This window comes from Nycticebus coucang, chromosome 10, assembly GCF_027406575.1.
Source record: "Nycticebus coucang isolate mNycCou1 chromosome 10, mNycCou1.pri, whole genome shotgun sequence".
In the NCBI taxonomy this organism is placed as follows: Eukaryota; Metazoa; Chordata; class Mammalia; order Primates; family Lorisidae; genus Nycticebus; species Nycticebus coucang.
The window spans coordinates 106,009,166-106,035,597 of NC_069789.1; the positions used below are offsets into that span (position 1 = coordinate 106,009,166).

A 26,432-nucleotide genomic window follows, 5' to 3' on the forward strand; every position below is an offset into this window, starting at 1 on the left:
AACCATGCAGAACACAATCACAACCAAAAGTTGCCTATATTTTATTTCATTTCCTTGGAAATTTATTTCTTTCATGTACATAAGATTTATTTTTATCATTTAAAAAAATATAAATGGCACCTTTCTGGAAAAAAATAAGATCTGATAAAACAAGAAGCTCTAAAGCTGCTGGACAGTAATGAGAAGCCTGTACTGTTTGTTTGGCTTAACTAAACCATGGACATTGTGGCTGTGTCCTTTATTTTCTAGTCCGTTTCAGCCAATTGATGTACCCAAATGCAGAGCTCCCCAGACTGCTGGCCGGCGCCCTAGCAGTTCTGAACTGAGGGCTCCCTGGTTTGCACTGCCCAGTAGGGATAGCGTGTTATTTCCTGTGGCTATCTGCTATAACAAACTACCAGGAACTGGGGCCTACAACAGCAGAGGTGTGTTCTCTCATAGTTTTAGAGGCTGGAAATCTGAAGTGAGCTTCACTGGGCTGAGCCAGCAGGGCCTCCTTCAGAAGGCTCTGACAGAGAATTCCTTGCGGCTTCAGATCTTTTCTACCCTGTTTTCACACAGCCTCATCCCTCAGCATATAGATGGAAATTTTTGTGAACTCGGCAATACTGAAAAAAATGCTTTAAAAAATGAATTAGAAATGGCACAGCCTTATTAATTCCCTTTGGGAAAAAGAGCCTGTAAAAACCTAGACATTCCTCTGTCAATTCCAAGAAAATCAATCTGCTGAAAGTTCTACAAAAAGCCTCAGTCTCACTCCTCCCCGTCCCCCACTGCCAGCTCTGTAGCAGCAGGGAGACAGCAGAGCACATTTCCTCTAAATTCTATTAAAATGAGAGTGCTAAGAGAAAAAAGTAAATTCAACATATTGGCTGTTTGGTAAATTGGTTTTCAGCAAATTGGCTGCTGGTAAAATCAGCCTGCTTCCCCAGGAGACACTGCAGAACTTGGGGGCAGAGGTTGCCTTTAAGCCTGCCTAGGACAGAACTGCATCTGTCCCCTCTGCCTCCTGCAAACCTTGGCAATGGAGGAATTGCTCTTGCAGGAAGCTGGAACTGACTGTAGCCACTCATAGGTCGAGGCCTGGGAAGAAGAAAAGAGGTCCCTCCTTTGGGTCCTAACTAGATGGAACCCAAGTGTGGGCCAGTAGCTAGGCCTCCTTGCCGGCCATAGGTACACCAGAAGTCACTCCGGTGCTGCATGCAAGACCATTCTAGCATAGGAGAGCAGTTTAAGAATGTTAGTTTTTTGTTTTAGATTTTTTTTTTCTTTTTTTCTAGATAGTTTCTTATTCGGTTGCCCAGGTTAAAGAGCAGTATCGTCATAGCTCACTGCAACGTCAGACTCCTGGGCTCAAGTGATCCTCCTGCCTCAGCCTCCCAAGTACCTGTGACTACAGGTGTGTACCACCATGGCCAGATAATTCTTCTATTTTTTGAAGAGACAGGGTTTCAGTATGTTGCTCACTCAAGTGCTCCTCTCACCTTGGCCTCCCAAAGTGTTAGGATTACAGGTGTAAGCCACCACACCCTCCAAGAGTGTCAGGATTTAATGCATAAAAACATAAAGTTGTATAGGGTTACGTTGTGGGGTTGTTATAAGACTGAATGTATATTTACTGGTTATATAGGGAAGCATGGTAAATATTCTACACAGACCTATTAGCCATTGCTGTTAGTATTGTTTTAACATTATACATATACTCACGTATCTTTATTATGTGATCATAGTATGTACTAACACAATGCATGGCACATACAGGGAGTTGATAAATAACCACTTTTTTCTTTCTTACTGGACATTTTATTTTGCCAATGTATATGATGTGCACTTTTTTGCCCAAATTTTTGAGGGAAAATTAAGAATGCACATTATACATGGGAAGTACTGATTCCATATCTACATAAATGCTCTTGTGTTTTGTAATTATTTGTTATGTTAAATTTCTTTTTTTTTTTGCAGGTTTTGGCTGGGGCTGTTTTTGAACCCACCACCTCCCATGTATGGGGCCGGCACCCTACTCCTTTGAGCCACAGGTGCTGCCCTACATTAAATTTCTTATACCATAATATGTCAAAAAATAAATGCTAAAATTCCTTTAAAATACAAAAAACAAGTACCTAAATATAAACAAATAAGTAAAAATTTGAATTAAAAAATTAAAACAAGTTTGTTTTTTTTTTTCCCTGAAAGTTTGGGCCAAAAATGTGGGTACAAGATGGGGTGCAGTGGCTCACACCTATAATCCTAGCACTCTGGGAGGCTGAGATGGGTGGATTGCCTGAGCTTGGGAGTTCCAGACCAGCCTGAGCAAGAGTGAGACCCCATCTCTACTAAAAATAGAAAAACTAGCCAGGCATTGTGGCAGGCACCTATAGTCCCAACTGCTGGGGAGGCTGAGGCAGGAGGATCACTTGAATCTAAGAGTTTGAGGTTGCTGTAAGCTGTGACGCCACTGCACTCTACCCAGGGTGACAGAGTGAGATTCTGTCTCAAAAAAAACAAAAGGCAAAATACAGTAATTTACTGGATTGGGTACAGTAAATTGCTTTTGGAGACTTCTATTTCTGTAGGGGTACCTGAAGCATTTCTGGCTTTCTTATAACTTTAAAAGCCAGTTCTGATCATTAACATCAATGGGATATATACATCAGCATAAATAACGATGTGGAGCACTACTCAGCCAGTTGGGCAACTCACTGTTGTCTTCACCAAAAGCATTACTGGTTATAAAAGCAAGAAGGGGCCAGGGGCCAGTGGTTCACACCTATAATCTTAACACTCTGGGAGGCCGAGATGGGTGGATGGCTTGACCTCAGAAGTTCAAGAGAAGCAAGAGCAAGACCCTGTCTCTACTAAAAATAGAAAAATTAGCAGGGCATTGCGTTATGTCAGGTACCTACAGTCCCAACTGCTGGCAAGGCTGAGGCAGAAGGATTGCTTGAACCCAGAAATTTGAGGTGCTGTGAGCTCGGCTGAGGCCACAGCATTTTAGCCCAGGGAAGAGCAAGACACTGTCCTGCAAAAAAAAAGCGAATGGGGTTATTCTGAAAGGATACCATAATTTTCTTTTCTTTTTTTTTTTGAGACAGTCTCATTATGTTGCCCTCGGTAGAGTGCTGTGGCATCACAGCTCACAGCAACCTCAAACTCATGGGCTTAAGTGATTCTCTTGCCTCAGCTTCCCAAGTAGCTGGGACTACAGGCGCCCGCCACAACACCCAGCTATTTTTTGGTTGTAGTTGTCATTGTTTGGCTGGTCTGGGCCAGGTTCAAAGCCGCCATGTCTGGTGTATGTGGCTGGCACCATAGCCGCTGAGCTACAGGCACTGAGCCTACCATAAATTTTTAAAAATTAATGTTGATATGGCTTAGCACCCGTAGCACAGTGGTTAAGACACCAGCTACATGCACCAAAGGTGGCAGGTTCGAACCCGGTCTGGGCCAGCTAAACAACAATGACAACTGCAACAACAACAACAAAATAAAAATAGCCAGGCTTTGTGGTGGTGCGCCTGTAGTCCCAGCTACTTGGGAGACTGAGGCAGGAGAATCACTTAAGCCCAAGAGTTTGTGGTTGCTGTGAGCTATGGTGCTACGGCACTCTACCAAGGACTCTGTCTCAAAAAAAATTTTTTTTTGGATATGGTAGTAACACTTTCAGTGGGATAAATGATCCAATGATAAAAAATTGAAGAGAAAAAACAACAAAAAGGAAAGCAGTAAGTTTGTGCCGAGCAACTCGGAATTCTTTTTTATGTGTTTCCTTAGAGTTAGGGTAAAAACATGAATCTGTTTGTATTCATATTCTATTTTAAAATAATCCCCTAGTATACTTAGAAATAACTCAGTAATTTATTTTTCTTTGATAATATGTTGCAAGTTAAGTAGCATACACTGACAGGCAGTACATTTCCATTGCAGTATCACTGTATAAGCAAATATTGAGGGAGTTTGCAGACATCTGCTTTACAGTAGGGAGACAGATGATCCAATTGAATGTAGCCCATGTGTGTAGTAAAGTCTGGTTATAGAAAATTATAGACAAAAAAGACTTGTAAATATACATCCCTGCATGCAGTAAGGTTAAACAGAAGATCTACAACAAACCAAATTAATAATTACAGAGCCAGACTAACAGTTATTAATAAAAGCAAGAATAGCAGAGATTGAACCTAAAACCAACTTGGTGTCCTTTTGCATAACTGGGGAGTTGTAGCCCTGAAGGAGCTCCTGTGGAGCTGGACAGTCCTGTGTGGAGCCAGACTTCTGAGAGCATTGAGGGAGGGCCTCTGTATACTCTTTATTAGTGAGTCCTTCATTTCAGAGGGACTCTGAGTCATATAGGCAGTTATTAATAAGCAGCCCTTAGCTGGTGTGCACATGTGAGGCGTTCATTTGGCGTCACTTTATGCCTGTTAGGAAGCCTCAGCTGAGCCATTTTTTATAGGAGAGCTCCTGCTTTGGGAGAGAACTACCAATAGAAAAGAAGTAATATTCTGTAAAATAATTAAAGAAGTTTATTCTGAGCCAAATTTGAGGAACATGACCTGGAGCCACACCCAAGAAACCTTGAGTAAGTTGACAGTTTGGTTTTATACATGTCAAAGAGATAGGAATTACAGGAAAAGTCATAAATCAGTATGTGGAAAGCACTCATTGGTTTGCCCTCCCCCCCCACACAAGGTGGGACATCTCAAAGGGGGACCCCACAGGTTATAGGTGGAATCAGGTTCTTCAGTGGATAGTTGTCCGCAAATGTCAGGCTTTGTCTAATAGACCAGGAGTCAGTGAAAAGCTGTTAGAGACCAAACTACAGAACATTTGCTCAGACCCTAGTGGTTCCTGTGTGTATTGAGGACCTGCAGGTGTGTCTTGCATGGCCTTAGGCCTGTTAATGAATCACAAAGGACATCCCTGAGGAGGCGTGTCTGATCTCCTTTCTCAGGGCAAGCAACTCAGTTTTAGGGGATCCCCTTGGCCAAGAAAGGGGGTCTAGTCAATCAACCACGGGGGCGGGTGTGTGTGGGTGTGTGTGTGTGTAAGATTCTGTTTTAGTTAATAGAACCAACCACCTGTGTTATACACAGGGAAAAACACTGAAGGATAGGCACCAGTGAATTAACAGTGGAGGCAATTTCTATTGTGTTTGTATTGTCTGAAAATTTCTGCAATAAACTTACTGTTTGGGGTTACTTTTTAAGAGCTTCATTCAATTTGTCAATTCTCTGCAACAGAACAGCGCACACACAAAAAGATAAATATTGTCACCACCTCACAACCCTGGGGGAGCTAAAACAATTAGTGAGTGAGGGGAGGAGAATAACTGCAGTAACTTGACCTGTTAGGGGTAAGTGACTGTAGCAGTTGTTCTTTCAAGGCATAAACTGACCCTCTATTAAGGAGAGAAATTTCCCCTTTCTGCAAAAAGGGTTGAGGGAGCAGCAGTGCAGCTTCCCAGCACAGCAGCTGTGATTAAAGCTTTTCTGGGTCATTTCTGAAAAAAGAGGGAAAGCTTTCAGATTGTTTAGCCTGAAGGCAAGAAAGCAAAGGCAACACACTAAAATGGAGAAGAGAACATGGGAAAGTGGGCCGGAATTGGAACAGGAATTCATTGTGGTTCTTGCTTGTTTTAATCTTTTAAAATATGAAATACAGCATACATGTATAGAAATGTGTCTAAGACATAAATGTATAACTTACTGAATTATTAGAAAGCAAACCTATGTGTAGCGACCATTAGTGAGAGTTCACCTTTGAGCTGTCAGTGGACCTGGTTCAGTTCACCCAGCAGAACTAGCAAATGCAGCTAAGTCAGGGAGAGCAAGACACTGGGGTAATGGAAAGTGAGGCAGCCGGGCCTCCAATAAAGCAGAATAGAAGCAAAGTTTTTACTTACGCTAAAAAAAAAAAAAAGGAAAGCGGAGAAGAGTAGAAAAGGACTTCCCCTGGTGAGTGAGAGGAGACACTGCCGCACAAAGGCAGTGAGTGCACCAGTGTAAGCACTTTCTCCCCAATTCCTCCTGCTCTCATCTGTAAGAATTCCTGCTGTCATTGGTTATGGATTACCTCAGTTGTCACACAAATCCACTTTTCTTTACTCTGTATCAATAATTATTAACTGTTATCTTACTAGTGATGGTATGGTGGTCTGTTAGTCTCATGATGTTTGTGGCAACCGTGGTGTGTGTTCTGCACCTTTGTTTTATGTCCAGGCTAGAGGTCATGGGTCACATGAACATTAAGTAGGTCACACCCACCCAAAATTTTTTATTTTGCTTTAGGACCCTTTTCAACCTTCTTGTCCTGAAGGGCATAATTCTCTTCCATCTCCCTGTGGCCCCTTTAACTCCCACTTCCATCCCTAATCACCACCACCCAAGTCAAGAACTAGAACATTACCAGCACCCAGAATATTCTTTCCCAGTCACAATACTCCCTTCCTCCTCAGTAGAGGTAATTGCCATCCTGTCTCTTACGCAGAGCGTACTACAGCTCGGTTTTGCCTGGCCTGAGGCTTTATATAAGTGGGACCATACAGTGCATATATCTGGCTTCTCACTCTTTGTCATGTTTAGGTACTTACCCACCTTGTTGCGTGTGGTTTCCAAGTAGTGATTTTTCAACCAGTGTGCCGCGGCACTGGTGTGCTATGAGAGGATCTTAGATGTGCCTTGAAAAATTTTAAAGATCATTAATTATTTTTGAAAGAAGTTGAAAGCTTAGTAAATATATTTTTTAACTCTTTTTTTTAATCAACATAATTTAAGCATGCCTGGAAGTTTTAACTATAAGTTCAAGTGTGCATGAGATAAAAATGTTTGAAAAACCCTGTTCTAGAGCTTTCATTTTTATTGCTGGTTAGTGGCAGACATTTGGATTGTTTCTAGTTTGGGGGCTGATCCAAATAACGCAGTGTGAGATTGTTAGGGTACGGGTAGTCACACCTTCCCTAGCTGAAGGCTAACTGGTTTCCAGCAATGATTAGGAGCATCCTTTCTCCCACCTGGTATGACTAGGTGGTCAGTGGTGTCTGGTGAATGGATGGTCACTCACTGTGACCTGACTGTGCCTTCCCTTTCAACCGTTCTGCCCATTGTTTTACATACTGAGCAGTCTGTCATTCATTCAACTAACCACCACCACCACCCCTACCTTCTCCCCTCCCAAAGGTCACGGTGCAGGGGAATGTAGCCATGTCTGAAACACGTTCCCTGCCCTGAGAAGACTGGACAGCTGTAAAGGCAGATGTACAAATAAGTAATACATAGTATTGTGGTGAGTGCTGCTTTCATATTCCCCACCACACTGACAGCTGAAGGATGGGACCCTTATTTGTGTCATGTTCTCAGTGCTTAGCATAGTATCTGATACATATTAGGGGCTTAGTAAAGTTTTGTTAAACAATCCGAGGCATTTTAAGTTGGGGTAAGCGCTGAGTAAGGAGAAGCGCAGAATGAGGAACCACAAACTGCACCTGCTGCCCTACCTCTAGCCCACCCATGGGAGGAGGCCTCCCTATGACCCAGAATTTGAAGCGGATTTGGGAAGACTTTTTACTGGAGGGAGTACAGGAGCAAATGCATCCAGGGTGAAAGGCACAGGGAAGAAAGAGCACATAGCCTGCAGGAGAGCATGGAATCTGTAGTGACTAGCAGACTGAGGAGACTGGAGAAATGGCCTCCACTGGAGAGAATGATGTGAAGGGGACACATTGTGGTCTCAGAAGCAGTTGGGATACATTTGAGATTAAACTTGGAAAAAGAAATTTCTCATTGGAGAAGGGGGGCTGCTGAGCAATGGAATTGATCTGTGGAATCTTTTCCTGGATATCATGAACAAAATCAAGCAATTAGACAAGGCTGACCATGAAATAAATTGAATTTTCCCCTCTAGGTAACAAGAATTAACTTTTTGAAAGCAGTGGTGTAACTTGAGCAGGCGTAGATTCTGGGCAGAGAGCTTTCTGCAGTCAAGCCTCAAGACCCTGCTCTTGTAAAGTGGGAATGAGCCCTGCAGGGTAGTTTTGTGATGCAAGCAGATCCCAAGTTGTTCAATGCTGCTCCCACTTTGTCTTGCCACCTCTCAGCATCGTACCTCTACTTGAGTTTGAAATACAGTGAAAAGAGCAGTGGGTACCATAGGGTGGCCCTTTGAAGAGCTCTGCTACCCCTACCTCGCCTCAGGGGACAGATCCTTGGGTATGCCCCCAGGACTGTATCCCCAGGGCTGGGCCTTCCCTACAGGGTGTCTTCGTTATCTCTTTGTTCTGTCCCAGGTATTCCCTAGAGAGTCCGACATTTACTGCCGCTTTCCCGAAGAAAGGGCACCTCCCACAGCTAACCCACACTGAGGGGCTTGCTTTGTAGTCAGCATGAAACTGTACTGGCACTCACACCACATTTGCCCAGACTCCTCCTCTTAGGCAAACTTTCGAAGGGGCTGGCTTTCTGGGGAAACGAAAGCGAAACTGAACCGGAGCCATCTTTGCGCATGCACAGTCCGCAGGCTCTGGTCCCCCTCGAGTCCCCTCCGGTGCGCGGAGCGGCAGGTGCCTGGGTGGGACAGGAGCGGCGAAGCCCGAGGAAGGGCAGGCCATGCCTCCGGGGTGCCATGGACCCGCGGCAGGTAAGGAGACTAAGACCTTACACCCTGTTGCAGTGCGTGACATACGCCTGTTTTGCGCCACGTAGAATGGCTGTTGCGGGAACTTGTATCACGCTAATTAACTCTGCAGTGTTGAGCAGTGTGTGGAAAGGGGTGTGGCATGAAATACACCCCGCAAGCCGCTAGACCCTGGTCTTTGTCCAGGTGGTCGCCTTCCAGTCTCCAGAGCCCCACCACCTTCCTTCCTTCCAGCGTCCTCCTCTCTGCACCCTTCCCACTTCCTGAAGACCTTCAGAGAATTAAAAATAGCCCTTAATTACACGTAGAAGAAGAGTTCGTAACAGATTCGTTATAGCTTAAGACCGGAAATACACAGGTGTCCTCAACAGCATAACAACCAGTCACTGTGGCGCAGTGGGCTCTGCTCAGCGCACAAGGGGGAGCTGCGAACATGTCCGGGACTCCAAATGCACTTTGTGGAGAAAAGGAAGCCAGACTTACAGGGCTACGTACTGTGTGAGTCCAGTTTATATAACATTCTGGAAAATAAAGTTACAGGGACAGATCCAGGACTGCCCAGGGCTAGGTGTGGGGGAAAACCACAGAGTGGCAGGAGAAAACTTGGTGGTGGTTGTCTAAATTCATAGAATGATACACTAAGAAGGGTAAATTTTACTGTATGTAAATTATACTCTTAATTTTTAAAATGCTATATGCATGTATATATTTAAAAGCCTTCCTTTAAGGTCGGTGTCATGGCTTATGCCTGTAATCCTAGCTGTTTGAGAGGCTGAGCGTACGAGGATCTTTTGAGGCCAGGAGTTCCAGACTAGTCTGAACACACAATATAATGAGATCAAAAAACAAGAAACATTAGCCTGGTGTGGTGGGCACCTGTAATCTCAGCTGCTCAGGAGTCTGACGTTAACAGTGGGCTGTGATCGCATCACTGCATTCCAGTCTGGGCAACAGAGCAAGACCCTGTTCTAAAAAAATAAAAAATTTAAAAACCTTCCTTTAAAAAGAGTAAAAAGAGGGCTGGTCGAAGTGGCTCAGGGACGTGGTAGCTAACACCTGTAATCGCAGCACTCTGGGAGGCCAGGCAGGGGGGAATCATCTGAGCTCATGGGTTGGAGACCAGCCTGAGCCAGAATGAGACACACACCCCGCTAAAAATAGCCAGGCATTGTGGTGAACTCCTGTAGTCCCAGCTACTCGGGAAGCTGAGGCAAGAGAATCTCTTGAGCCCAAGAGTTTGAGGTTGCTGTGAGGCCACGGCACTCTACTGAGGGTGACAAAGTGAAACTGTATAAATAAATAAATAAGATTAAGGAGGCCTGACTTGAAAGAAGAGCATTTCCTAATATACATTAGCACATTGCCCTGTGGAACCCATGTGGTAAAGGCAGAGGGTCTTATTTCTTGACCTTAGGTGCGAAATCAAAGTAAAATTCAGAGGCAGTGGATGTTAAGTGACTTGCTGCATATGGTGAAGAGGCGTGAAAGGGAGGGGACACGAGTTCAAGGAATGATCACCACTGTCGGGGGGGCCTGTCTGGGGACGCCTTTCTGGGGACTCTGTGTCCCCGGCCCCAACCCAGGGCCTTGTTGGAGCCAGGATGCTATGTCTCCGCCCCGGCCCACTCAACTGTCTGGATGGGGGCCACTGCACCAGTTTACTTGGGGTAGGACTCGTTCTGGTCTCGGATGCTGAAGCACCTTAGAAGTCACAGTCAGTATTAAGCAGGAGCGAGCATCTCAGCAGCAGTCTGTCAGTCTTTGTCAGAGCAGCCTGTCCCGAGGTTATTTATAGAAGTACTACACCAATGCAATAATATCACTGCTCTCGTGCTCTTTAACAAGACCAATGATATTAAATGATGATAAATCCCTTCCCCAATCCCCTGTCGCCAGAGTATTTCTCACAGGTGCCTCCTACAATTCCCTCTTTTTGTGTATCTTAAAATTGTTTCAACCAGGGGACTTTTCAACTAATTTTCTAACTGAAATTGTCACGATTCTTATCTCCGTCCTTTCTTTTTTTTCCTTTCTGAAGATCTTAACTGCTTTCACCACCTTTTGCTAATTCTGCCTTTAGTCTGCATTCTCCCACACTCTTTACAATTTCCAACGTACACACCAATGGGAACTTTAACCCTCGTACACTTAACATCCACCCCGCACACTTTTTACTTCTTATCCTAAACTTTTTATCTTAATCCTCTTATACTTCCTGCATCTCATCTGTTGTAAATTGTGTTAACTGGCGAACAAAAGGTCCCACCTTCCTCCAGGAGTGTTCCCTTTGCTATATAAATTGTAACAGACAAAAAAAGGTCTCAATTTCTTGCAGCCCTTAGTTGAAATATGATGGACGGGGACTCTAACCCCTGGCGTCCTGTTGGGGACTTGTGCACAACCAGTTGAGGGCACTCACCCTTGAGCACAACCACACGTTGTCTACTCCCTACAAACTTCTCACAAACTTCTTACACTTCGTATCTTCTTTACTTCAAATTCCTCACACACATCTCATCTCAAAACTCCCTATCCCTTTTATCTCAAACTTCCCAAATTTCTTATACTACTTACATTTCTTATGTCACACTTCCCATACTAAACTTATTCCCAACAAACTAACTACATTCTGTTGTTCATTTCCCAAAGTTCCCAAAACTCAGTGCTTTCACCTACAGTATTTAATTGCTAAAGGCTTCACTTATCTTAGTGGCTTCTTTTACTTACAAGTCTTAGCTTTCTTTTTTTTTTTTTTTTTTTTTTTTGGCTGGGTTTGAACCCACCATCTCTGGTATATGAGGCCAGCGCCCTACTCCTTTGAACCACCGGTGCAGCCCAGCTTTCTGTTTTTCTTTCTCAAGACTTCACTTCCCCTGTTGTTTCTTCACCAGCCCCCTTAATCTATCTCAATCCTTCCCTTTCAAACAGAACTTTTAACTGCTGGTAAGGGATTAGGGGCATCGATCTCTCTAAAACTACTTCCTGCTGACAATGGGCAGTTAAAGATTCTTTTCCTAGCTTATAAACTTTGTACTATAACATCTGCTAAAGGCTACTCCTGAGTATTTCCTTTTTCGGTCCACATCCACTATGCCATCCTTGTTGCCACCTGTCAGGGCCTGTCTGGGGACTCCATGTCTCTGGCCCCAACCCAGGGCCTCATCAGAGCTGGGACGCTAGGTCTCCAGCCCAGCCCACTCAACTGGATGCGGTCCGCTACTTGGGGTAGGACTTGTCTGGTGTCCGGTGCCAAAGCACCTTAAAAGTCACAGTCAATAATATTAGGAGCAAGCATCTCGTCAGTCTTCATCCCAGCAGCCTCGCCTGAGGTTATTTACAGAAGTACTACACCACAGGTTAGTACTATGCAATAATATTGGTGTTCTCGTCACATGCTCTTACGTGCTCTCATGCTCTTTAACGAGAGACCAATGATAATAAATCATGTTCAATGATGTTAAATCATTCCCCAATCCCTTATCGCCAAAGTATTTCTCACAGGTGCCTCCTACACACCAGAGGCAGGTTTCTCCGGCTCTTGGTTTTACTCTAATTCAGTGGATAAACAAATAGTTGTTCTCAAGGGGTAGCTTTGTTTTTAGGGGGAAAAAGAAGGTTAAAAAGAAAAAATGTAATAATCCTCTCTCCCTCTAATCCTACTGCCCTGTTAATAGATTCATGCAATATTTCTTTTTTTCCTGCGTTTTCATTCTAGTGTGCACTCACGAGTACACACATGTGCACACATTCGTGAGTTTTCCCCTTTTATTTACTAAAAAAGTTCATAACATACATGTTACTCTGCTACATGCTTTTTGTTTTTTATTTAACATTATAGCATTTAGCTAGAAACTGACTTTAGTCATTTTGTTTAGTTAATTATTTTTTTGAGACAGATTCTATGGCGTCATCATAGCTCACAGCAACCTCCAACTCTTGGGGTCAAGCAATCCTCTTGCCTCAGTTTTTCTATTTCTATTTGTAGTAGAGATGGAAGTCGTATTCTTGCTCAGGCTGGTCTCGAACTTGTGAGCTCAAGCAATCCACCCGCCTTGGCCTCCCAGAGTGCTCGGATTATAGGTGTGAGCCACCAAGCCTGGCCACTTTAGTCATTTTGAAACAAAGTTCTTTTTCCTCAAAGAGCTCATTAGAAACCCCTAAAGTGCCATAATTTGGCTCTGTGAGCCAGACACTCTGTACCCTAGCAGTATTGGTGGGGGCAACAAAAGGGGCAAGGAAAGGGAAGTGGCTGCTTGTGCAGGGATGTCTTATTTGAGTAGCCACTAGCTCAGCATGCACGGGCTCAGGGCCAGCTCTGGGCCAGGTCTGTGGAGGCAGCTAATACGCAGTCCCTGTTCCACCACTATGGAGTCCACTGCAGCCCCATCGATACCACCTTGGGAGTATTGGGAGTGGAGAGTTGAGTATAATTTCTAGCACATCTAATATTGTTAACTAAAAATTACCCTTCAGGTACACTATAAATTCTAGGTGCCACTAATTTTTTTTTTTTTATCTATTAGCTATGATAAAGGGTATAATGGGTGCTTAGTGGGAGAAGTCAAAGAGAGGTGGGAGTTGGAAATCTGCAGAAAGTAGCATTTAAGGAGATACTTAAGAAAGGGTAGGAGTTGTGATGGATGATAGGGGAGAGGGGCCGCTTAGATTGGCATGTTAGAGGAATAGGAGGAGAGGCTATCACATTGGCTCACATGTGAGGTACTGTGGAGCTGGAACTGGAAGACACACTCGAGATGTTTGAGAGGTGGTGGACAGAGTGGGACTTAGCAAATGCCTGATTAGATGGGGGGTGGGGTGGGGCGGCAGCCAGGCAGCAGGGTGACTCAGGTTTCTAGCTTTAATCACCGAGGAGGACAGTGATGCCATTGATGGTAATAAGAACCCAGAAGGAGCTAGGTTTCAGGGAGTGATTAATTTGGTTCAAATTGTTACATGTGACAAATGTACATGTAACATGTACAAATGTTATGTGTAACATTTGAGTTAGTGGCAGGATATTTAAGTGGATACATCACCTAGGTGGTTAGAAATTCAGATCTTAAGCTTTGGCACAAGGAATTGGCTAGAGAGAGTAGATTTGTACGTGGTTGCTTAAGAGGGCTGGTTTAGGTTGGAAGGTAGATGCCATCAAACTATGGAGCAAATTCTGGAGGAAGAAGGGGTCTTTCAACAAAACCTTGGGGACTGATGATATGTAAGGGATGGGAGAAAGGAACAAAGACAGGTGGGAAAAAAGAAGTGAGAAGAGAGTTTTCTAAAGAAGAGAGCTTGGTCTGCAGGGAGCCAGCATGTATTGTTGTTGTGCTGGGTTGACTGGCAATCACTGAAGACTAAGGGTCAAGAGAAGGAATTTGTGTGGGCCCTGCCAGCACAAGGTCCTCCACTGCCACATGGTAGCTTTGGAGAAGAAAAGGGGGATAGTAGACCTTGGGTGGAGAAGGAAACTGGCCTGAGAGCCAGGCAGGGTGGGCGGTGTGAGGGCAGAATGGAGAAGCAGCAGGAGTGGCTGACCAGAAGCTATAGTCACGAGTGGGAAGCAGAGTGGTAGAAATCCAGAAGTCAGTGTCAAAAAAGAGGCATCAGCAAACTGTGACCCACAGATCAAATCCAGACCTCCACCTGTTTTTGTAAATAAAATTTCATAGTAAATAAGTTGTAAATGAAGTTTTACATTATTCACAATTCATGTGGCTGCTTTTGCACTATAATGGCAGAGCTATCTGGCCCCCAAAAGGTTTCGTGGCCCACTGAAAAAGTTTCAGGATTTGAGGTCTTAGTGGTGACTAAGGTAGAGTAATAGTGACACTGGAGAAGGAGCTAGACAAACCAGCCATTTGGCTGAAAGGTGGGGGCGTAGGTCACCGGAATTAAAGGTAGGGAACCCCACAACAGGGACACCATGAAGAGTGACTGGCAAGAATGCTAGCCTTCCCCCCAATTGTGACAGGGCCATGGGGGGCATGGGGGAGCAGAAGGCCTGGCAGAGAAGGGCCCAGCTGCCTGTGCAGCCGGCAGGAGAATTAGAGGAGCGGCATAAACAGGAGGAAGCATCATTGCTAGACGTCCCTGCCAAGTGTGTAAGCCACAGGGACAGGAAGAAGGTGCTTGCAGAGCCTAGTCCCAGGAGTACCTCCCGGCTGCACCACTGTCCCATGGAGGGCACTGGGGAGATGAGCACCGCACGTATGGGGAGGGCACACGTGAGACTATGAGTCCCTGTGCTGTGTGTCAGTGGAAGCAGATCTTGGGAGGCAGTGAGGGGAGTGGGGGGCTGGGCTGAGGCAGTGAGGAGTAGAACTGCTGGCTTCACACATCAGGTGAGCTGGGTGGTTTGGGCAAAGTCCAGGTGTCCCCTCTTGAGCCTGGGTATCGTACTAAAGAGTGAGGACAAGGTGATATTTTTATATAGAAGCCCTCTAGCTCCCCTAAAACCAAATTCTGATCCTCCTGGGATGCAGTGGCAGGCAGGTGAGCCTCTGAGGTCCTGTGCCCTGTGTGGAGCAGCTTCTGTACGGGGCTGATTCCACCAAGGGGGGTTCACCTTCAGCTCATATCTCCCTTGTAGCCGTGATAGTCCACATACAGGGTTAGCCGAGGGGGCTTATGGACTCCTAGTCAAATAACTCCCTTGGCATTTGCAGGTATCATTCTGTTCGTTGTTTTTAAAAGAAAATAACACTTGTTTTTCGGATTCCAAAAGGGCAATTTTTTTCGGTGAGTGGAATGTTTCCTTCTGAACGCCCCAAAATTCTGTCAAAGGGAAAAGAGTAAGGTTAGGTTGCTGGAGAGACTGTGACAAGGTGTCAGAACCCATGTATTCTGCCTCCTCCCTTTCTCTGTTTCTATTGGTGGGAGCCTCAGCAGAATCTGTGAGGTGGCAAGTCACCCTGGCTGGGTCATAAGACCAATGGCTCAGTCACCTTCTCACCCACGGGGCACCTCTCCCGGGCAGGGAGGGACAGGGACTCCCCAGCTCTAAGTCACTTTATTGACTTACAGCTCTAAGTCACTTTATTGTCCACTGTCTTACTTTGCAGGGGTGTTCCCTTAACAGATGCCACCCCCATCCAGGTCAAGGATATGAGCACAGGAAGCACAGACACCAGCAGCCTGGGCCGGGATCTTACTCTGATTTCCAGCTCAAGCAAATAGAGTTTCTCAAGGGGCAGCTCTCAGAAGTGCCTGTGATTGGAAAGCAGACTGCTGCACCACCACCACGTGTCCTCCTAAGACCCTGGCCAAGGTTTCCAGAACCACCTGTCTGGTACAGGCAGCTAGAGAGCTGGGGTGTCCCTAGGACGGTGCATCTCACAAGTCAGGGACTCCATAGAGGATTCCAGCATCCCACGCTGCGTGGCAGGGTTCTGCCATGGAGAGGTGTCGATAGGCTTTCCTCACGTTTCCAGGGACTAAATATCAACCAAGATCAGGAACAAAGGATCTTAAAGCTCCTGGAGGAGCTCAGGGAAGGGAAAGCCACAACAGCACATGATCTGGCTGGGAAACTTGGAGTCCCAAAGAAGGAAGTCAATCGAGTTTTGTACTCTCTGGCCAACAAGGGTAAGCTGTACCAGGAGGCAGGAAAGCCTCCTTTGTGGAGAGTTGCAGTCTCAGTTCAGGCTGAGAACCAACAGAGTGGAGTAGTGAAACCAGACAGGTGTAGCCAGAGAGCCCCAGATTCGGACACCAACTCGGACCCTGAAGACAGAAAGCCCACGTCTATCTCAGAAGATCTTCTTGACCCTTTTGAGATGGCTGAAATCAAGGAGAGAATCTGTGACTACCTGTTTAATGTGTCTGACTCTTCTGCCCTGAATTTAGCTAAAAATATTGGCCTCACCAAGGCCCGAGATGTGAATGCCATGCTGATTGACCTAGAGAGGCAGGGGGATGTCTACAGGCAAGGGACAACCCCTCCCATATGGTATCTGACCGACAAGAAGCGAGAGAGGATGCAAATGAAGAGAAACACGAACAGCTTTCCTGAAACCACTGTGGCTGCTGTTGCAGAGACCAAAAGACAGACAGAGTTCCCCACCTGTAACTTACTGATGTCAAATGCCTCCAATAACATGGTAACCACAGAAAAAGTGGAGAATGGGCAAGCACCTCTCAGAAAGTTAGAAGACAGGCAGGTGGCTAGACCAGAATCTATAAAATTAAAGCCACCTGTTCATAGCAATGGCCCCTCAAAAGCAGGGTGTGTTGACTTTGAAAAGGGCCAGTGGGCCACAGATGATATCCCAGATGACTTGAATAGCATCCATGCACCACCAGGTGAGTTCCGAGCTATCATGGAGATGCCCTCCTTCTACAGTCAGAGCTTGCCACGGTGCTCCATCTATAAGAAACTGACGGAGTGCCGGCTGAAGAACCCTGTCAGTGGGCTGCTGGAGTATGCTCAGTTCGTCAATCAGGTCTGTGAGTTCAACTTGATAGACCAGAGTGGACCGTCCCATGAACCGCGGTAAGACACCCCCAGGAACTGCGCCCAAGGTGGGGTCAGGTATTCTTGCTCCTGACGCAGTCTCAGCTGACTCACAAGCCACATCGTTGGGGCCCTATCTTTTCCCTCTTCTCTGCCTTTTGGCTAAGTTACCTTTGATTGGCCTTTTCTCCAGGTGTAAATCAGGTGGTATAGACCTTGGACCAGCCAGAATCTTGGCTGAGCAAGGGGCAAAATTGCTGGCCGAAATTAAGTGTCTTTAGGAATGATTGGCTTTTGTGCATCAGTGTCATGCCTGCCTCCCAAGGCCAGAGGTAACGAAGACCCACTTCTGTAAACCTTTCCCAGCCCCCCACCACTAGGTTCCTGAGAGATGTACAGGAATGGGTGGCTGGGACAGGTTACACTCACAGAGTGAGGTGAGTTATGCTGCTGAGCAGCAGCAGGTCCAGAAACTGCTGTCTTCACAGACCTGGGAGAAAGGGTGGTACAGAGCGTGTATTCCTGCCTGGCCGCGAAGGCGGTGCTTCTAATTTTACATGCCACCTCCGCACAGAGGGGTGGCAGGTACTTGCTGCTGCTCCTGCACTGTGAGATCAGTGCTATGGCCCGCAGATGGCTGGGCCTGCCCTCCAGGGCCCTGTAGGCTAGTGGGCAGATTGAGGGAGGAAGACAGGTGGTCTCAGAAAGGAGCTGCTAAAGGGCCTGGCAGAAAGCAGCAGCCCTAAAGCTCAGCGGCTGCAAACTGCTGCTAACGAGAGCCAGTCAGGATGGCGGAGAATTCCACTGACCTTTCTGTTTACCCAGGCTGGTTTCTAGGGGTGAGAGTTACTGGCTGTGGTTCTTATTCCTTACCTTGGCTGTCTAAGAACACCAAGTTGGCATTGCAGGAGAGCTGTTAAGAAAAGGGGTATGTCTGTCCAAAGGCTGGCAGGGCCAAAACAGGTTTATTTCTGTTTAGGGTAGGAGACTAGATGGCCGTCATTTTCTGTCATTCTTTCTTTTCCTTCCATTCCCCCTCCCTACGGTTGGGGGAAAGCAATGGGTTTTGTGGTTAATCATCCTTTGGACTCCAGCTATAAGAAAGTTGGTACCCCAGCCTGAGCAAGATTGAGACCCTGTCTCTAAAAATGGGCACTGTGGCAGGTAACTGTAGTCCCAGCTCCTTGGGAGGTTGAGGCAAGAAAATCATTTGAGCCCAAGAGTTTGAGGTTGCTGTGATGCCATGCCCTCTACCAAGGGTGACAAAGTGAGACTCTGTCTCAAAAAAAAAAGAAAAAAGAAACTTAGTACCATGTTCAAATATTTCAGAAGACCTAGGAAATAAGAAATTTGACCTACTTTTCTAAATGAAATCCTAGATTGAGCAAAGAACTGAACAAATTCGAAAGCTTGAACAAAGGAGGTCTAGGCTAAGTCCAGAGGCCCAGAAATAATGTTTTGTTTTTTTTTTATTTTCCATATAACAAGGGGAAATGCCTTTCATCTTAGGCTTGGGACAATTATAGCTATAGAATGATTCATAACAAACTCTTAAGAGTGATGTATGACTAAGGATAGGTTAGGGACAAAACAGGTCCCTGATAAATGTCAGGTGTGTGCTCCATGTAAGGAGCTGGCTATCAGAAACCTTCACTCTCTTTAGGACCTTCCCTTGAGACCAATGTTGCTGTAGGAAGAAGGCCTTTGGTTGCTAACAAGACCATAATGGCGATTTTAGGTCATCATTTTTTGTATGAACTTTGTCTTAATTCATTGTTAAAAGATAATGGGTTTCCCTGAACTTATTTCATATCACTTACGGCTATGTTTGTTCCACTGAGCTATTTGAGGAGTCACTCATTGTTTTGTTTTCCCTAAAAAGGGACAGGTTGAACCTCCAAAGGAATAGGGGCTCCTTGGCCTGCCCTCCATCTCTTCCCCAGGACAAAAAGGCCTTAGTGTAGCAAAGAAGTCCAGGGTAAAGATCTCTTTGGAGAGGGCAGAAGGGATGGCTTAGACTAGTGTTCATGCATTTCATCACTTTCCGTCAAGATTTAAATTCCGGGTTGTCATGAATGGCCGGGAGTTTCCCCCAGCAGAAGCTGGCAGCAAGAAAGTGGCCAAGCAGGATGCGGCTATGAAAGCCCTGAGAATTCTGCTTGAGGAGGCCAAAGCCAAGGACAGTGGGAAATCAGAAGAACTGTCTCACCATTCCGTGGAGAAAGAATTGGAGAAGGTGGGTATCCGCTCTCTAGAAGGGTAACAGTTTACTTTCAGTGTCTGTGTCAGGATTTTAACTGACCTTCAGGAACAATCCAGCCTGAACAACTTATACTTCCTTGGGGTCAGCTTCCTACTCTGCCCTCCACACCACCACCCCAGGCCCCCCCACACCCCCCAGTATAACTGAAGTTGCAGGATTTCTGTGTTGAGAGAGACCTGAAAGATTGTCAAGTCCAGTCTTCTCTCTTAGAAAATGAACAATGAGAACTAGAACACTGAAATACTGTACCCTTTCCTGCAGTGCCTAGAAGATGTCCCAGTAGCCCTTTCCTTTGGAAAGCCAGCACCTTACACTCAGTTAGCTGGAGGGTCACCCCCACCCCTCCCTGCTGCGGTGGACACACCCGTATCATCTTAATTTTGTTCACTTTTCATCTCATCTTTTGCAGACTGCAGAGCCCCAGCCAGCTACCCCTTCAGCAGCACCGTTATTTCCTGGGAAGAGCCCTGTCACCGCACTGCTCGAGTGTGTGCACAAACTGGGCAGCTCCTGTGAATTCCGCCTCCTGTCCAAAGAAGGCCCTGCCCATGACCCCAAGTATGTCCCCTGTGTCACGTATCTCTGCTGAGGTTTTCTCAAAAAGAAAAAGACACATTTTTCTCCTTGTTTTCTCAGAGATAGCCAGTTACTTCACTGAGCAGTTTCTCCTGTTTCAAAATGGGGGAAGGAGGGCCTGAGGGCATGATTGCTGCTTATGGAACACAGAATTTGGGATTAGGGATTAAAGGAGCCAAGTGCCAGGGAGGTCCATGGCTTGGAGGTTACCATTGATGGCACTAAAGGTACCAGACCTGAGAACCTCCTGTTTGTGGATCTGTAGACTTAGATGTTCAAAAGAAGGGCTCTTGGAGGAGGTACAACTGGGGGGGTTGATACTTAAGTGTTGAAAGGGGCCAGCCAGGGGTAGGAGGTGAGTGAAGGGCACTGGCCATTCAAGGCAGATGTGACTGCATAGAAAGTAACTATACAAAGGCAAAGAGTAGAAGGAACTTAGAATCAGTGAAGGATGACAGTCTAACAAAGGCCACAGTCTTCTCAGTCAAAACCATTTTAATCTTCTTTCATCTCCTGTCAGATTCCAGTACTGTGTTGCAGTGGGAGCCCAGACTTTCCCCACAGTGAGTGCCCCCAGCAAGAAAGTGGCAAAGCAGATGGCTGCAGAGGAAGCCATAAAAGCCCTGCAGCACGGGGAGGTGGCCAGCTCTGATGACCAGGTAGGGTTGTTTTCCTGCTCAAAACATCCAAGATGGCTGGGCGGGTGGATCCCTTGAGCTCAGGAGTTTGAGACCAGCCTGAGCAAGAACAAGACTGTGTCTGCTAAAAATAGAAAAACTAGCCAGGCATGTTTTTCACCCTTGTAGTCCCACCTACTCGGGAGGCTGAGGCAGGAGAACAGCCTGAACCCAAGACTTTGAGGTTGCTGTGAGCTAGGGTGAGACTGTCTCAAAAAAATAAATAAATAAAGATACAGGTTGTTTTTAGCAACAGATAATTTTAGGATTGCCTGTGGGTCCCTCAGGGTTTCCAGAAGTGTTTATGGTTCCTATTTGTTTGATTAATTCTCCTTTAGCCTGGAGGCACAAATACAGAATCCTGTGAGAACTTGGAGTCTATGGTGCCCGGCAAAGTCCGGCGGGTTAGTGAGCTTGTCAAGTACCTGAACACCAACCCCGTGGGAGGCCTGCTGGAGTACGCTCGCTCCCATGGCTTTGCTGCCGAGTTCAAGTTGGTTGACCAGTCTGGACCTCCTCATGAGCCCAAGTGAGTATCCTATCCCTGGCTATAGCCATGTGTCACCAGGTGGGGTGGCTTATAACCAGGGAAGAAAAGGACAAGGACATGCATTAGTTGTGAGTGACAGAGCGCGAGTGCAGGGAAGCACATCCTGTCCTGTTTCCACAGCCTCTTAGAAGACATTGGGTCAGCCATCTAGACAATATAATAACTCTTTCAGTGAGCGTAATCCACTTTTTTTTTTAGGCACTTTGTTGCCCTCAGTAGAGTATCGTGACATCACAGCTCACAGCAACCTCTAACTCTTGGGCTTAAGTAATTCTCTTGCCTCAGCCTCCCAAGTATCTGGGACTACAGGCGCCCGCCACAACGCCCGCCTGTTTCTTTTTGTTGTTGTAGTTGTTGTTGTTTGACAGGGTTCGAACCTGCCAGCCCCCATGTATGTGGCTGGCACCCTAGCTGCTGAGCTACAGGCGCCGAGTCCTTTAATTTTTTAAAAGAATTTTAATCTTTAAAGGAATATATATGATGTCAGGTAAGTTTGCAAACTCATCCTAGAAAAAGTGCTATGTACCTCATTACTAAATATCACTACAGTCATCTTTGAAGTATTCCCTTTGGCTATTTGGTGACCACAGCAATATTCAGCAATGAGATACATGCACTTTTTATAGGATGAGTTCTCCAACTTTGTCTGACCTGTATGATAACAGCTCTGATGCTCATTCAAGAAAAAGCGTTCTAGATTTGCTTTGAAGGGTAGACTAGGTGTTGGGGTTGGTACATAGCTTCCCAAGGGTAATACCTCAAAGGTGACCATAGTAATATTCAGCAATGGGGTACATAGCACTTTTTCTAGGATGAGTTCTCAAACTTAATTGTCTGACCTCGTATATACCTAGAAAAGTCATTCAAAGTGATTGAGGAAGTATACACTGAAAAGTGTCATTTTTATCCCAGACACATAGTTTCTTTTCCCAGACCCATCACTTAATAATGAGGACACAACATTCTGAGAAATGAGTCGTTAGGTAATTTCATCCTTGCCCACATCACAGAGTATGTCCCAGAAACTTACTTGGCACAGCTGGCTGTACACCTTGCCTGTGTGATGCAGCCTGGTGCTCCCAGGTACACACTGCACAGTGTATTGCTTCCCCAATACTGTGGGCAGTTGTAACACAAAGGTAAATGTTTGTGTGTCTAAACTTACCTAAACATAGAAAAGGTACAGTAAAAATACAACATGAAAGACAAAAAGCAGTACACCTGAATAGGGCACTTATTGTGGATAGGGCTTGCAGGACTGGAATTTGCTCTGGGTGAGTCAGTGAGTGGTGAGTGACTGAAGGCAGAGGACATCGCTGTGCCTGCTGCAGACTTCATATGCACTGTACACTTGGGCTGCACTAAATTTATGAAAAATTTCTTTAATAGTAAAGTAACCTTAGCTTGCTGCAACTGTTTTGGTTTATAAACTTTTAAATTTTTCTAACTTTTTGACTCTTGCAATAGTACTTAGCTTAAAACAAGCACATTGTACAGCTGTACAGAATATTTTCTTTATTTCATATTCTATAAACTTTTCTCTATTTTTAAGTTTTTTTATTTTTTTACTTTTTCAACCTTTTTGTTAAAAACCAAGACATAAACACACATTAGCCTAGGCCTACACAGGGTCGGGATCATCACCATCACTTTTTCTACCCTCTTGGCTTGTCTCCTTGGAAGGTCTTCAGGGCAGTGACACTCACAGAGTTGGGTCTCTGTGATTACAGGCCTTCTGAAACAGCACCTGAAGAACCTGCCTGAGGTGGTTTTGCAGTTAACTTTGTTTTCTTTTGTCTAAGATAATGACATGCTGGGCCAGGTGGCTCACGCCTATAATCCCAGCACTCTGGGAGACCAAGGCAGGAGAATTGCTTGAGTCCAGGAGTTGGAGACGAGCCTGGACAACATAGTGAGACCCCATCCTATTTTTAAAAATAGTAGTAATAAATACTTTTTAAATGATAACAGTATAGTATTGTAAATACATAAACTGGTAACATAGTCATTGATACCATCATCAAATCTGTTTAGACCAGCGTTACTACACACAGGTGTCACATGAGGTGATAGCAATGATGTCACTGGGTGACAGGAATTTTTCAGCTCCATTATAATCTTAGGGGACCACCATCCTGTGTGTGATCCATCATTGACCAAAACATTATGCTACATGACTATACCATTTTTAGTTCTTCTAGAAATTTCTATGTATAACAAGCACATTTTCCTTTTTCTAAGCAAAACAAGTACATCTTTTCACCTTGACTCTTTACCAATGTGTCTTAGAGACCATTACAAATCAGTCTGTATAGACCTACCAGACTCTGCATGATATTTCACTGCGTAGATTTTATAATTTTTAAATTATTTAATAAATAAGAGATATAAAAGGCTTTTTCTAAAATGGGATACCCACGTACTACTACCCAGTTTAAGAAATAGAATGTTGCCATCACCTTTGAAGCTCCTGTTTGGCTAATTTATTTAACCAACTTTCAATGACGTTTAGGTTGGTCTTAATGTTGTAAATGCTCCCGAGTGAATAGCTTTTGTACCATGTATCTTTGCATACATGTACAAAATTGTATATGTTAATAAATTTTTAGAAGTAGAATTTTGAAGCCAAGGGTTACGTGCATTTTTTAAGGTTTCACAGGGCATTGGTCAAAAATAAAAGGTATACAGGAGCAGTGGCTTGCGCCTATAATCCCAACACTCTTGAGAGGCTGAGGCAAGTGGATTGCTTGAGCTCAGGAGTTGGAAACTAGTCTGAGTGAGAGTGAGACCTTGTCTCTACTAAAAATAAAAAAACTAGCCAGGTATTGTGGCAGATGCCTGTAGTCCCAGCTGTGATGCCATGGCACTCTACCCAGGGTGACAGAGTAAGAGCCTGTCTCAAAAAAAAAGGTATAAAAAGGGCGGCACCTGTGGCTCAGTCGGTAAGGCACCAGCCCCATATACCAAGGGTGGCGGGTTCAAACCCAGCCCCCGGCCAAACTGCAACAAAAAAATAGCCGGGTGTTTTGGTGGGCACCTTAGTCCCAGCTACTTGGGAGGCTGAGGCAAGAGAATCGCTTAAGCCCAGGAGTTGGAGGTTGCTGTGAGCTGTGTGATGCCATGGCACTCTACGAGGGCGATAAAGTGAGACTCTGTCTCTAAAAAAAAAGGTATAAAAAGCTCATTCTCAGTCTTCCTTTGGCCCAGCTTTTAACTTCACCTCCCTCCCCAAATCAACATCTAATACCTTTACGTTGTTATATATTCCTTGTAAGTGTATTCATGTAAATATAAGCAAGTGCATTGATCTGTAGCTTGCTTTGTAAACATAACTGAATTACCTTGGAGAGTTTTCCATATCACCCTGTATTCTTTTAAAATAGCCACAAAGTATAGTGATATATACAGTACATGGATTTATTATGATTTATGTAACCCAGGCCCCATTGAGAAACATTTCAGTTGTTTCCAAATTTTTGATACTATAAACAATGCCATAATAATGTTTATGAATATTTAAAATAGCCAAATTTTCTTCCAATAAGAGAGAATACACAAATTTGTGCTTCCCCCAACAAATACAGATACAGTGTACAGTTAATGCTTCTCCCACCCATCACTGACATACAATGGGGTTATATCCCAGTAAAGCCATCATGGGTTGAAGTCATAAGTCCCAAGTGCATTTAATATGCTGTAAACTAGAGTCAGGATCATGTGGCTGATTGGGAGTTGGAGCTCATTTAGCCTAGGAAAAGATCAAATTGAAAGTGTAGTTTCCATTAAGTATGTATTGCTTTCACACCAAACTCAGTCGTAACCATTGTACATCCAGACCATCTGCGTAAGAGTGGTTCTTGCTTGGCTATATCCTAACAAATATGGTGCTACCAAAATTTTTATCTTTATGTTCTAAAATGTGAAAATTGGTATCTCAGTACAGTGCAAAGATTAGTCTACATTAAAATATTTATTATTTTTTTATCGTATTAATAGATCAAAAGAGAAAAACTGCATAATTATCTTCAGAGACTCCAGAAAGGCATATAGTACATTTCAGCATCCATTCAGATTTTTTTTAATTAAATTGTAGCTATGTACATTGATGCAATCACGTGCTGGTTTTATATACAATTTGAAATATTTTCATTAAACTGGTTAACATAGCCTTCATGGCATTTTCTTAGTTATTATGTTAAGACATTTATATTCTACACTTAGTAAATTTCACACGTACCCTTGTAAGATGCACTGTAGGTGTGGTCCCACCAATTAGCCTCCCTCTACCCATCCTCCCTTCTCCCCTCCCTTTCCTCTCCCCTTTTCTTCTTGGGCTATAATTGGGTTATAGCTTTCATATGAATGCTGTAAATTGGTTTCATAGTAGGGCTGAGTATATTAGATACTTTTTCTTCCATTCTTAAGATACTTTGCTAAGAATATGTTCCAGTTCCATCCATGTAATCATGAAAGAGGTAAAGTCTCCATCTTTCTTTAAGGCTGCATAATATTCCATGGTGTTCATATACCACAATTTATTAATCCATTCGTGAGTCGATGGGCACTTAGGCTTCTTCCATGTCTTAGCAATTATGAATTGGGCTGCATTAAACATTCTGGTATAGATATCTTTGTTATAATGTGATTTTTGGTCTTCTGGATATATATCCAGTAGAGGAATTATAGGATCAAATGGCAGGTCTATTTTTAGATCCCTAAGTGTTCTCCAAATATCTTTCCAAAAGGAATGTATTAGTTTGCATTCCCACCAGCAATGTATAAAGTGTTCCCTTTTCTCCACATCCATGCTGACATCTCTAGTTTTGGGATTTTATGATGCGGGCTAATCTTACTGGAGTTAGATGGTATCTCAAAGTAGTTTTAATTTGCATTTCTCTGATGATTAAGGATGATGAGCATTTTTTCTTATGTCTGTAGGCCATGCACCTGTCTTCTTTAGAGATGTTTCTTATCAAGTCTCTTGCCCACCGTGAGATGGGATCACTTGTTCTTTTCTTGCTAATATGTTTGAGTTCTCTGCAGATTCTGGTTATTAAATCTTTGTGGGAGACATAACCTGCAAATATCTTCTCCCATTCTGAGGGCTGTCTGCTTGCTTTACTTACTGTGTTCTTGGCTGTGCAGAAGCTTTTTAGTTTGATCAGGTCCCAGTAATGTATTTTTGGTGTTGCTTTAATTGCCCGGGGATGGGGGGGTCCTCATAAAATATTCACCCAGGCCTATTTCTTCAAGTGTTTTCCCTGCACTTTCTTCAAGTATTTTTATAGTTTC

General features: G+C 44.5%; 1 protein-coding gene across 3 annotated transcripts in view; it reads left to right on the plus strand.

Moving 5' to 3' along the window:
• The window catches only part of ADAR (adenosine deaminase RNA specific), a 63,074-nt gene that overhangs the window by 11,024 nt on the left and 25,618 nt on the right, over positions 1-26,432 (plus strand). For 2 of the 3 annotated variants that reach the window (XM_053604216.1, XM_053604218.1), the window contains exons 1-6: positions 8,488-8,628; positions 15,684-17,113; positions 19,127-19,310; positions 19,747-19,895; positions 20,434-20,572; positions 20,929-21,119. In XM_053604216.1, the coding sequence (XP_053460191.1) occupies positions 8,494-8,628; positions 15,684-17,113; positions 19,127-19,310; positions 19,747-19,895; positions 20,434-20,572; positions 20,929-21,119 (2,228 nt within the window). In that variant the 5' untranslated portion in view covers positions 8,488-8,493. Of the gene's footprint in view, positions 1-8,487; positions 8,629-15,683; positions 17,114-19,126; positions 19,311-19,746; positions 19,896-20,433; positions 20,573-20,928; positions 21,120-26,432 lie in introns of those variants that run through there. The other variant, XM_053604219.1, reaches the window with a different exon arrangement.